Below are 13,660 nucleotides of genomic sequence, written 5' to 3'. Positions count from 1 at the left end.
GTTTCATCTATGAGCCATCAACTGATGGAGACACAAGTCGGAACCAGCCAAGCACTGATGGGAGAACAGGCAGATCTAGACTTCCAAGGGAAGAGCTGTATTTTTTTCCATCAGGAATTCTGAATCATGATTCCTCCAGAGGCCATTCATGCCCAGTGTCTCTAGGAACTGAATCTCTCAACATCCCCAAGAATGTATGGTTGATTCTGATTAGTGAACAATCAAAATGGGCCCCAGCTGGCAAAATGGGGTGGTGGGCATTTCCACTACTGGGGCCAGATTTGAGAAGTGTGGGCAAACTCACTACCGGCATGATAGGAATGTCCAGAGGCCACTGTGTCCATGCTCGGCTGATGCTCCCACCGCTGCCGCTTGCCCAGGGAAGCTGGGCTGTGCATGCCCCTGGAGGACTGGGCAACCCTTCTGCTTGCGTCTGGGCCTGGCTTGTGCACGTCTTTCTTCTGTCCACCCTCTTTCGCTGCCAACAGCTTTAATGCAAGATGGGGGCTCTGGTTTTTCTCAAGTCTGTTCTTCTACGCAATGGGCCATTGCTTCAACAATAGACTTAGGACAAACAAGGACCACCACCCCATCTTGTGTTAAAATGGTGGCCACTAAGGAGGATGGGTGAGGAATGAAACATGTGAGCAGATGGTTCTGGTAAGCCCTCCTGCGTCCTGCCCCACCAGGGCTGCTGCTGCCACCACGGTCACCAGGATGGGGCGGGGAGGGAGTGGCGCTCGGCTCTGCTCTTCCTCCCATCCCGGCTACTGTGCTGGCATTGGAGGGGCAGGGAGACAGCAAGAGGGAAGCCCCTGTTGTTGCCCTCCTGCCCCACCGGTGCTTCTGTGGCTGCATTAGCCAAGATGGGAGGGGGAGAAGGAAGCAGCAGTGAGGCAGCAAGGGGTGAGCTGGTCCTGGGCTCCGCCAAGCTCTGGGTAGGGATGTACAAAAGTGACTTACCTTTCTGCGGATTATGTTGATGGTGGGGGGGAGGCTTTCCGTCCCTCCCCCCGGAATCCTCAATGGGGGGGAGGTGATCCATTCCTCCCCCCCCCAGAATCCTCTACGGCCGGCTGTGCTCGGTGGCAGCTCCGTGGAGCAGCTGGCCAGGACCAGCCAGGCCAGAGCCGTCCGCAGCCGGATTTCCAGCCGCGGAGGGCTCTGGGGGGGGGGGACAAAACCGCATACCTAAACCTTTACGTAGGCTAAAATGGTGAATCAAAAAGGGATGCAAATAGCACCCGCTACGCTATTTGCATTCCCTTTATTTTTGCCGTCATATTCTACATAAATATTTATGTAGACTAAGACGGCCAAAAATAAGGAACGGAAATGGCCATGGCCGCCACCATTTGCGTACGCGCGTTTTTTTTTTTTTTTAAGTCAACTGTGATAGGCTACGTGACGATTTACGTAGCCTATCACAGTGTTTTTTTAAAATCTAGCCGTCATAGGCTACGTAAATCTTTACGTAGCCTATCACGTTTTTTTGTTTTGTTTTGTTTTTTAACCTGGAAATGGCTGTGGTGGCAGCCAGTCAGAAGACCGGCCCCTGCAGCCGCCGCCGCCGCACCGCTGCTGCACCGCAACCAGAGCCGCCGCCGGAGCCACTGCTGCCAGGAAGATCCGCCCAAGGTAAGTCTCATCCTGGGGGGGGCGGGCCGTTCCACCACCGATTTCGGGGGGCCAAATGCGCTGGCATTCGGCCTCCCCGAGATCCGTGGCAGAACTTTCATACATCCCTAGCTCTGGGGCACTTGGCGGCCAGGTCTGTCAGCACCCCACAGCCAACTCCCAGATCCAGTTGGGCACCGACGACAACCCTACAGCATGATGCCCTCCCTGGAAGAAACCAGCTGGTGGCCCCCACTCCTCCATGCCCACTCCCACCATTCGCATCAATAAATGTTTGACTTTTCAAAACTTTTCCTTGGTTGTATTGATGACTGCCAGCATAGGCTGGATTCTATCTGCCTGTGCAGTGTGTGGGAAGGATGAGCCACCTTTCCCATATTTGCACAAGTGGAGAAATATGCACATTACAAAAAATGATTTGCAGCTGTTTAAAAAGGAAATATCAATACCATAAAATGTTTTAGATGCCATTAAGAACTGACATCAACAGTGAAACCAACAAACATTTGATTTTACTTTTCATAACTAATATGACTAAACAGCAGCTATGTATACAACAGCATACCTTTTGATATGTCAGCCTCAACATCTTAAACAAGCAGGTAGTAATCAGAAAGAGAACTGACCTTTATGTCAAAGGAAGTCATGGGAATTAGGTTCCATTCACACATGAATGAGCCCTGAAATGGCACATTTTACTTGTTTGTCTGTTTGTTTCAGACATGGATGATTGTTTCAAATGCCCAGAAGACCAATATCCAAGCAGGAACCAAGACGGATGCATTCCCAAGAAAATCAGCTTTCTCTCTTTTGAGGAACCTTTGGGGATTAGTTTAGCTTCACTTGCTGTTTTCTTTTCAGCGGTAACCTCTTTGGTGCTTGGAATTTTTATCAGGCACAAACATACCCCCATAGTCAAAGCCAACAACAGGAACCTCACCTACACGCTCCTCGTCTCCCTCCTGCTCTGCTTCCTCTCCCCTTTGCTGTTTATTGGGGAGCCCAGGAAGCTGACCTGCTTTCTACAACAGTCTGCTTTTGGCATCATCTTCTCCATGGCTGTGGCTTCTGTGTTGGCCAAAACCATCACTGTGGTTCTTGCTTTCATGGCCACTAAGCCAGGGTCCAGCATGCGGAAGTGGGTGGGGAAAAGAACAGCCAGCTCCATTGTCATTTCCTGCTCTCTCATTCAAGCAGGCATTTGTGCTGTGTGGCTAGGAACCTCTCCCCCTTTCCCCGATTTGGACACACAGACCTTGGCTGAAGAGATCATAGCAGAATGTAATGGAGGATCTGTCATCATGTTTTATGGTGTTCTGGGCTACATGGGATTTCTGGCCATCATCAGCTTCACTGTGGCTTTCCTAGCCCGCACGTTGCCAGGCAGTTTTAATGAAGCCAAGTTCATCACCTTCAGTATGCTGGTATTTTGCAGTGTTTGGTTGTCCTTTGTTCCATCCTACCTGAGCACCAAAGGGAAATATATGGTAGCTGTAGAGATCTTCTCTATTTTAGCTTCTAGTGTGGGGTTACTGAGTTGCATCTTTTCTCCCAAATGTTACATTATTCTGCTGAAGCCTGAACTGAACATTAGAAGCCAGCTAATAAAGCAAAATAATTAGAGATTTGATCTATCCAGCGGTACATTTTTCTTCTATGGTGTCTATGAAATGGAGAGAGTGGGTTGGATTCAGATTTCCATACAATAGACTGTTTCACATCAATGTGGTTTGGTGTAGTCATGATGAATTTAAATCCTATTCATTTCAAATCCAGTTCCCCGCTTATCAGGGAGCTGCCATTGTGAGCGCATGCAGGTCCTGTGGTGGGAAAGGAAGGTTGCTGGCAAGAGCCTGGGCAGCGGCGCCTGCAGCACCTCCCCTAGCATGAGCACCAAGACAATTCAAAGGCTGTTTGTCTCCACTGGTGGGACAGCATCAGGCAGCGCCTTCTCTTGGCAATCATAGGCTGATGAAAGAGCCAAGACTCATGTGTTTGCTGTCGCCTTTGCTGCTGCCAGCTTCCTTGGAAGAAGGATGGAAGAAACAAAGACCAAGGCATGCCTGCCCACCTGCTAGCCTGAGTATTGTGCCTTCAGTGGGAGGAAAGCAATGCCACGGCTCAGTGGGGAGGGGGCTGCTGCAAGAAGAGGGAGCAGCTAGGGATGTCAGAGAATTTCGCCACAAATCTCAAGGAGGCCGAATGCCAGCGCATTTGCCCCCCCGAAATTGGTGGCAAAATGTTCTGCCCCCCTCCCCCCCCTCTGGAGGGGACTTACATTGCGCGAATGTCCCTGGTGGCGGCGGCGGCAGCTCCAGCGGCGGTTCGGCGGCGGTTCGGCGGCAGTGTGGTGGCAGCGGTAGCCGGTCTTCAGACCAGCTGCCACCACCACCATTTCCAAGTTAAAAAAAACAAACAAACGCGTGATAGGCTAGGCAAAGATTTACATAGCCTATCACGGCTAGATTTTTAAAAAACACCATGATAAGCTACGTAAATGTTTACGTAGCCTATCACGGCTGAGTGAAAAAAAACAAACAAACTGTGCATACGCAGATGGCGGCGCCCATGGGCGCTGCCATTTGTGTTTCTTATTTTAGCACGTGTAGTCTACATAAACATTTATGTAGACTACGGCAAAAATAAGGGGAACGCTATTTGCATTCCCCTTATTTTCGCCGTAGTCTACGTAAATGTTTACGTAGACTACACATGCCAAAATAAGGAACGCAAATGGCGGCGCCCATGGGCGCCGCCATCTGCATACGCACAGTTTGTTTGTTTGTTTTTCACTCAGCCGTGATAGGCTACGTAAACATTTACGTAGCCTATCACGGCTGACTGCAGGGACGCAAACGGCGGTGGCTACCACCTCCTCCATTTGCGTTCCCGGCTGGCCAGGATTCGCGGCGGGATGGACGGGGCACCTCCACCCCGGCCAGAATTTTGGGGGGAGGGACAGAGCACCTCCCCCCTTCCGCAAATCAAGTTTCAGGTTCAGGTAAGGGACTTTCATACATCCCTAGGAGCAGCCGAGGTGAAAAAGTGGCCGAGAAAGAGACTCGTGGTTCCTGCCTGGACCAATGCCCAGCAGCTCGGTAAAAGCAGTGGGAAGAAGGTTGGAGCTGGTCATGGAGGGCATGTGGGGGTGTCCTTTCTTGGGTGAGGGGAGACAAATGGGGAATTGGAGGCATGAAGGAGAGAGAGCAGCAACCTCTTGGGCCTGGGTATGGTTGGTGGCCATGTGTGTGTGTGGGGAGTCCCCGATGGCTTGAACTGAGGCACAAAGAGAACTTCAGCAGCCAAAATTGCCCTCCTCATTTCCCAATGCCAGCAAGGCTGGGGGCAGGCAGAGTATGCTGCTCCTCCCGCCCAGCAAACCTTTGTCAGGGGGATGCATGTATCTCTCTCCCCCACTGCGTGGGGCTGAATCCTAGGTCCTGCCCCCCCAGCCCCTTGCAGCCCTTCGAAATATATACATATAATAATGATAAGGAAGGCTGGGCCACCATCTGAGGCACAACTCAATACCATCCTAAGAGTAATGGTAATAAAAATAAAAATAATGATAAGGAAGTCTGAGCTACAGGCCAAAGTCAAGCTCCCACATGGGACGCTCAGCTTCAGGCAATAATACAGGCATGGCAGGATCAGCTTCAGGCCAACACAATAATGGTGATGGTGATAATGCTGATAATAACAACAGCAGCAGCAGCAACAACAACAACAAAAACAATGAAGGCTGTGCTGCAGCCCAAGGCAGAGCATGTTAGTAGTAGTAGTAGCAGTAGTGATGATGATGATGATGATGATAAAAATAATGAAAGCTGGGCTACAAGCTATCAGTGGATGAGGCCCAGTCCTAGGCTCAACTTTAGGACACAGAGATGGCAATGATGCAGCAGGCTCAAAGTTGAGCATGTCAATGTCAGGCATGGGATTTTGCTGGGCCATGCCAAGGGGGAGAGAAGGGGCAATTGCCCTCCTCTCTGTGTACCAGAAAGGGCTCTCCCCCCACTCCCATCACAGGGGGATAGGAACTGCCCAAGAGACAAACGGCAAAGGCGAGGGGGCATGTCCGTCATGTTGTTGTCTCTCTTGGTATTTAGTCAACAGAATGCCACCGAAGAAAGCAAGCTGGGGGGGGGGTAGAGTGGCACCTTCCTCTCTGCCTCACTCCAGGGGCATAAGCAACAGAAGGCCCATCTCCAAGCCTCCGGTGTCAGTGAACCCAAAGAGGGGCAGGGTAAGCGGGGTTGGTAATAATATGGAGGGACTGGACAGCAGTGCACTGATGGAAGGCCTAACGCAGGCACTGCATCGTTTCAGTGAGCACATGGAACAGATGGCAGCATCCATTCCATGGGTTCCTGCCAATCAGCCCACAAGGGCAACATGGCCTTCTGTGCCATGCTGTGCAACAGCGCAGCCCCATGGGTATAGGCCAAAGGGAGGACTCCAGGGTACAGCCAGAGATTTAGGTGAAGAAGAGGAACCCACCCCATCCACGGCAGGCAGGGGCAAAGCCAGGAAAACCCAGAAGAGTCCAAAAAGACAAGACAGTGCCCAGTCAGCACAGAGGGGAGACAGACAGCAGGGGAATAACAGGTGAGATTACTACACGGTGCTGAGGGCCCAAGCATTTGTGGGTGACAGCGCAGCCCTTGAATATTCTGCTCCACAGAAGAGCATCCCACAACACCAAGGCCCACTGTGGCTATTGATAGTGGGATCACACAAAAGGGATAGGCCTGAGTCCGTTCATTGTGTCAGGCCATAAGCAAGATGAGATGCCCTTCATAAGGTGTGCTGGGAGTTCAATCAGGGCAAGTGTCCAAGAGCATGGTGCAAATTCCACCATGATTGCAAAATCTGTTCGGGCCCCCACCCTCCAGCCTCTTGCCCATGGACCCGATTAGACCAGGGCTCTTTTCAGGGCACTAGAGGATCAGTGGGTAGCTATGGGAATAGGGGTGATGCCCGGCTATCTGTGCCAAAACCCAATTTGGCCACAGCCCCTAAGAAATACTAAGCCAGAGATGGAGGCAGGGGCATTGGGGATGGCAGATACACCGATCATTCTAGGTGCCCTTCTCCCCCGCCTACACTGCTATCCGGACATGAAGGCAGCATGTTAAGTATGGGAGGGTTTCACACAGGGTTTTCACATCCCATTCATAGGGGAATGTATAGCCACAGATGAACCAAATCTTCAGACTGCTAGGGATGTGCCAGTAGTGGTGGCAGCCAAGATACAGAAGGTAGGGATGTTAGAGAATTCCACCATGGATCTCGGTGAGGCCGAATGCCAGTGCATTTGGCCCCCTGAAATCTGTGGCAGAATGAAGCCCCCCGCCCCACCCCACCCAGCAAAAGGCACATGAAACGGGACACTTAACTGGTGCCGTTCGCGCTGCTTTGCGAATGGTGGGCACAGATGCGGCCGCCATTCTCTTCCCTATTTTTGCCGTGTTATGCTACATAAATACTTACGTAGCCTATCACGTCTAATGCAGGAAAGCCATTTGTGTCCCTGTGGAGGCCATGATAGGCTGCGTAAATATTTACGTAGCCTATCATGGCAAAAAAAAAGGAACGCAAATGGTGGCCGCTGTAGCTGCCGCCATTTGTGTTCCCTTTTTTTGCCATGATAGGCTACGTAAATATTTATGTAGCCTATCATGGCAAAAACACAGGAATGCAAATGGGGGCCGCTACACCATTTGCGCCCCTGGTATTTTTTTTTTGCCGTGATAGGCTATGTAAATATTTACGTAGCCTATCAAAGCCAAAAAACCAAGAATGCAAATGGCGGATGCCATAGCAGCCGCCATTTGTGTCTGCAGGCTCCACACAGCACCTGCAAATGCACCCAGCTGGCAGCTCTGCAGAGTTGCCATGGAGTGGAGCTGGCTGGGTTAGGATTTCAGGGGGAGGTGCAGAGCACTTCTCCTCCACCGTGAATCAACCCGTCAAAAAGGTAAGTGACCTTCGTACATCCCTAACAGAAGGCCTGCAAGGCTGGCAGGGTGGCTGGCCCCTTCTCTGTGCCTCCAATACCTAATAGCAGGGTTTCATAACTAGGAATTGTGCCCAAGAAGTCCCCAGGAGCATTCAAACTTACCCACCACCTATTATACCGAAAATGGGCCTCGGTCAATGATGCCATAACACCGGAGCTCTGCTCGGTTCAGTATGCCTCATTTGTAGGGATGTACGAAAGTCATTTACCTTTGATGAAATTTGCTTTGTGGTGGGGGGGAGGCGCTCCGTCCCTCCCCCCGAAATTCTGGCCGGGGGGGAAGGCGCCCCATCCCTCCCTCTGCGAATCCTGGCCGGCCGGGAACGCAAATGGCGGAGGTGGTAGCCACCGCCGTTTGCGTCCCTGCAGTCAGCCGTGATAGGCTATGTAAATGTTTACGGAGCCTATCACAGCTGAGTGAAAAACAAAAACAAAAACGTGTGTTTGCAAATGGCGGCGCCCATGGGCGCCGCCATTTGCGTTCCTTATTTTGGCACGTGTAGTCTATGTAAACATTTACGTAGACTACGGCGAAAATAAGGGGAATACAAATAGCGTATTTGTGTTCCCCTTATTTTCGCCGTAGTCTACATAAATGTTTACATAGACTACATGTGCCAAAATAAGGAACGCAAATGGCGGCGCCCCTGGGCGCCGCCATTTGCGTACGGGCGGGTTTTTGTTTTTTTCTCACTCAGTCGTGATAGGCTACGTAAACATTTCCGTAGCCTATCATGGTATTTTTTGAAAATCTAGCCGTGACTATCAAGTTTTTTTTTTTTTACTGGAAATGGCGGCAGCGGCAGCCGGTTGGAAGACCAGCCACCTCAGCCACCGCCACTGAACCGCCGCTGAACCGCTGCCGCAGCCGCCAGGTTGTAAGCATTCTGAAATCTTGTGGTAGGGGCACCTTGATGGCCAGGTTGTAAGTTTGACCAGGTTGTAAGCATACTGAAATCTTGTGGTAGGGGCACCTTGATGGCCAAGTGAGGCATACAGTTGCCCTTCAGGCTGCTACCGGTGCACCCACAGGACTTCAGCCTGCTAGGTTTCAAGTTTCATGGCCACTGGAATGTGGATAAGGCCATGCCGATGGGATATTCAATAGCCTGCTCAGCATTCGAAAGATGGAGTACCTTTCTGGACTGGGGAGTTGAAGTCAGGCTAGGCCGCCCTCAGGTAAAAAACAACTGAGTAAACTGAGGTGCTGAGACAACTGAGGTGGTGAGAAGGAAGAGGAGGAGGAGCTATTGCCTACTTGCTCTTTCACTCTTGGCCTGTCAAACAAGAAAGTGGTAGCAATGAGAAGGAGGATGAGGAGAAAGAGCAGCTGGTGACAACTGAGAGGGTAGACTTACTGAGGGAGGTGGTCCATTGAGAATGTCTTGCCTAAGGGCTCTCAGAAAGAAGCTGGCATTGACAAAATCCATTGCAAGTGTACAGACGTGCTTGGCTCCACATTAGATTCCATAGAGTACAACCTGGTATATCCATTAAAAAAAAATCCTAAGCAAATTTCTCACCCTACTGATGTAAGAAACAAACAGACATGGATCAGCTCACAGATGGATTCCTCTAGCAATACAGTAAAGCTCAAATGCCTCATAATGTGATATAGGACCAGGACAACATGAGGCAACTTTGCTAGTCCCAGGGACTCTGTTCTCTTTATCTGGATTTGGGTGTGAAAGACCAAGGAAAAGTGTGGGCATGTGGACAATGCATTGTAAGCAAGCACAAGTTAATGACATTGAACAGCTTCATTAACGATCATGGGGTATGGCTTTAGAGGCATTGACCTTAGCTCCTAATTTCCTAGCTTTGTGGACTTGGTGTCTTGTGAATGGTATCAGACATCTTGAAGAAAAAGAACTATATGGGAAATGAATTTATCAGATCTAACAGATTACTTTGCATTAAGTCTTTCCCACAAATCGCATTGTATTTACACATTTAATCTAGAAGCGTTCTTGAATTTCATTCTCCTCACCTTAACCAAAGCTGAAAACTGAAGACAGGATTTTAATTATTTCATATCACTAGAACCTGGCATCATCCCATGAAGCTGGTTGGTGGGAGACTCAGGACAGATGAAAGGAAGGGCTTCTTCACTCAGCACATAGTTGAACTATGGAATTCATTCCCACAAGATGTCGTGATGGCCACCAATTTGGATGGCTTTCAAAGGGGGATAGACAAATTTCTGGAGAAAACTATCAATGGCTAATAGTCCTGATTACTCTATTCTACCTCCAGTATCAAAGGCAGTAGCCCTATGTACACCAGTTGCCAGGGAACATGGGTGGGAGGGTGCTGTTGCACCCATGTCCTGTTTGTTGGTTTCCTGTGGGTAGCTGTTTGGCCACTGTGTAAACAGAATGCTGGACTAGATGGACCCTTGATCTGATCCAGCGTGGCTCTTCTTATGTAAAATGTAATGCACTCCCTACATGTGCCTAGAGAATTCTCCTAACCGATCTCTAAAATATCTGTACATTCCTTTTAGTTCACCTACGGGTCTTTTGCCCCAGAGCAGAATGATGCAACACAGGTTCCTTCTTTCTCCCGCATGGCCCCAAATGAAGCCATCAGTATACGGGAGTTATCCAATTGCTTCAGCATTTTAAATGGACATGGATTGGGATACTTGCTGTAGATGATGACAGTGGAGACCGTTTTTGGCAGGCTGTGGAGCCATTGCTTTCAGAGGAGGGAATCTGTTCAGCTTTCACACAAAGAATCCCTAACACAGGCTATTTTCCCAATTGGGATGAGCTGAACATTATGTCTGGGAATCTTTGTGTAACTATCAGGGCCACGAAGGCCAGAACTATTGTTCTCTGTGGTGAAACAATGACATTTACATGACTGAGCACCATTATGATTTTACAAATTACTCCAGATATGAAGAGCACGTATCTTGGAAAGGTATGGATTATGACAGCTCAGATTGATGATGCATTAACAAGCATTAGGAGGCATTTCAATTTTGAAATCTTCCAAGGCATCATTTATTTCGGTATTCACTCCAATGAACCTCTAGGGTACCAGACATATCTCCAGAATGTAAGATTTCACAGGACTCCAGGAGATGGTTTTCTCAAAGACTTCTGGGAGCAAGCCTTTGATTGTTCACACCCAAGCCCTGGGGTGATAGCAAGGGTTGAGATAACATGTACCGGGGAGGAGAAGCTGGAGAGTCTTCATGAGGCTATTTTTGAAATGCACATGACTGGCCTCAGCTACAGTATCTAACGCTGTCTGTGTTATGGCACATGCTTTGCATGCCATGTATTCTTCTAGATCTAATCAGAGGATGATGGTGGAGGGCAAAAGACTTGAACTTCAGGATTCACAGCCTTGGCAGATAATGTCCCCACACTGAAATGTCTCTATTGACATGAACAGGGTAGTACATGCTACTAACACATGAGATTTCATTCCATGCATTGCTGATGAAATTATTTCATACAGTGTGTTGGATCCAGACTCAGCCAAGTTTAAAGGAAGGTATCCATGTAGAACTATCTTCAGCATTTCAAAAAGCAGGTCTAGGACATGATGAAGTTGGGTCTCATTGTTTGGGGTCTGAATCAGAAGCTCACTTCGGAAAATCTGGAGGTTCGTGTCTCCCCACTGACCGCCATTGGAAAATAATGATAAATGGCTATAGTGTTTTGTTATTTTTTGCAAAAAGGGATGAACTTCACAAGCCTCAGAGCTAGGGATGTAAGGACTGTGTAAACTCTGCTCTATGTTTTGTGGATTGTCAGGTGCCTTTTGTTCCATCAACCACTCACAAACTTCTTCTTCTTCTTCTTCTTCTTCTTCTTCTTCTTCTTCTTCTTCTTCTTCTTCTTCTTCTTCTCCTCCTCCTCCTCCTCCTCCTCCTCCTCCTCCTCCTTCTCCTTCTTCTTCTTTCGCTCATATGGAAAAATACACAAATAATTACATAAGAGTTTTTGTAATAATTGATATAGTTTACCATGGATGATATTCTGGAGGTGACGGACTCGTCCTTGGGGGAGTTGGGGGTGGCGATGGCCAACAGGAAGCTCTGGCGTGGGCTGGTCCATGAAGTCACAAAGAGTCGGAAGCAACTGACCGAATAAACAACAACATATAGTTTACCTAAGTACATAGCATTTAGCGTATTGTCCCCCATTCCATTCAACTTCTCCTCAGTAGAAACTTGCATATTTTCCCATGAATAAATGTGTGTAAATTTTGGGAATATATATATATATATATATATATATATATATATGAGAAAGTCCCCACGGCCTGAGGGGATCTCTCTACAGCAGATTCCACAGGTCAGATTCTTAGAAATCTGAGCTCATTTTCATCCATCTCAAATTTCTCCAGCACCCCTACTCACCCTTTCTGAGTGGAAGAGTCCTGCCCTTATTTCAACGAGATTGGGGGTGGGCGGGGGGAGCTTGACTCTGATAGTGTGAACTAGGCAGAACACATATATATGGTGTCAGCAGCAAGTGGCCCGCTGTGAGCTGCCCAGGCAGCAGTGGGCAGCTCACAGTCAGTTCCGGCTCTCAGCCCATTCCTGGAAGCCCTGTGCAGTTCCACCACCACAGGCACACACTCACAAAGTACAGTGGAAACACAGGGGCCTCCTTGGATGCACGCCTTGTGCATCTCTGCCAAACGCACTCAGAATTAGAAATGGTCGCATCTGACCTTTTGGGGACATCTGACCTTTTGGGGGCTCACTGGATTCCCCCAGAACCCTTAGCTCAGCTTGCTTTTGCAAGCCAAGCCATGGGCTTTTCCCCCAGCAATCCAGGAATTGGGATGGGGGGTCGTTCCACTTAAATCGCCATTTATTCAAATTGAGGCTGCAATGTGGGTAATATACACACATCTGGGGCATAGTTTCCTTAATTTATGCAAATCACAGCCATGATATGCTTAGTTTGCACAAACTGCTCCTGCAGTTTGAACAAATTAAGCCAATTGCAGCCAAAATTTGCATAAATCATGCAAATTGCCACTTCAATTTGCATAAATGGCAATTTAAGAATAAACAAGCAAACCAAAACTCTGTGAGTTGGCCCGACTCTCCACAAATCGAGTTGGGGCAGCTTCCGAGCTTGAGTCCGGGGAGACGAGCTGCTGAAAGCTTGGTGAACTCCCCCCTGCCCCTTGTGACAGATTCCTCTGACATCCCTAGTTGGAATGGAAGTAAAATGGAGAACTCTGGTAAAGTTATTCCCCTGATTGGAACCAAGAGTCACAGAACTACAGCCCCTCCTCCTCTTCTCTCCTTGGCATTTTCCGCATATGGAGAGCAGGGGTTCAGAACCTCAATCCCTGGGGCCAAAACTGGCTCTCCATGATTCCCCAGTTGACCACAACCCATTCCCCTGACTTTTGCTTCTCAGCTTTTCTCCACTTTTGTTTGCCCCTCTCCTCTTGGAAAAAAAATCCTTAAATATGAAATGCTTCTCCTAAGGCTTAGTTCCTGGCAGGAAGAGCTCTAAGCTACGACATGCTGGCATATTTTGTATTTTTGGTGGGGGTCTGTTTGCCTTTTGCTCCACCAATTTTGCTTTGGCCCCACTGACCTCTGGAATGCAGCCCTCAAAAGCTGCTCCAGAACGGGAGCTGGCCCGAGGATGAACAAGGTTCAGCAACACTGTCTGTCTCTCTATTTCCTCTGAATCTCAAAATCAGTTCCAAATAGGAATGATGCGAGCAGCCGGTTGGGGCTCAAAGTTGCTGCTTTGGCCCCCCTGATGCCAGTTCATGGACCTGAGCTCTTGCCCCACTTGCAGCATGCTGAGTGGGGCAAGAGCCCAGGCGCCCGCTCCCTCAGAGAGCCAGCTGCCCATCGCAGAGAGGGGAAGAAGGCAGCACCTCTCCTCTTTCCCCCATCCTTGCTACAGCAGCAGTGGCGTGGGACAGGCTGGTTGTTTTCTGTAAGTGTTAGAGCCTCACAGAAAACAACCAGCTTGTCCCAAGCTGCTGCTGCTGTAGCTG

At 49.1% G+C, this 13,660-nt stretch overlaps 1 protein-coding gene across 1 annotated transcript; it reads left to right on the top strand.

The window, feature by feature from the left end:
- The first annotated feature begins 2,360 nt into the window (after window positions 1–2,360).
- LOC146342923 (vomeronasal type-2 receptor 26-like) lies at window positions 2,361–3,260 on the top strand. The gene has a single exon (XM_084808079.1). The coding sequence runs from the start codon at window positions 2,361–2,363 to the stop codon at window positions 3,258–3,260; it is 900 nt and encodes a 299-aa protein (XP_084664205.1).
- The last annotated feature ends 10,400 nt before the right edge of the window (window positions 3,261–13,660 follow it).

The sequence above is a fragment of the Heloderma suspectum genome, chromosome 6 (assembly GCF_057233095.1).
Source record: "Heloderma suspectum isolate Gila_16-S chromosome 6, 16-S_ref, whole genome shotgun sequence".
In the NCBI taxonomy this organism is placed as follows: Eukaryota; Metazoa; Chordata; class Lepidosauria; order Squamata; family Helodermatidae; genus Heloderma; species Heloderma suspectum.
The sequence above is the reverse complement of the archived record's forward strand: the minus strand, read 5'-3'. Positions and strand labels throughout refer to the sequence as shown.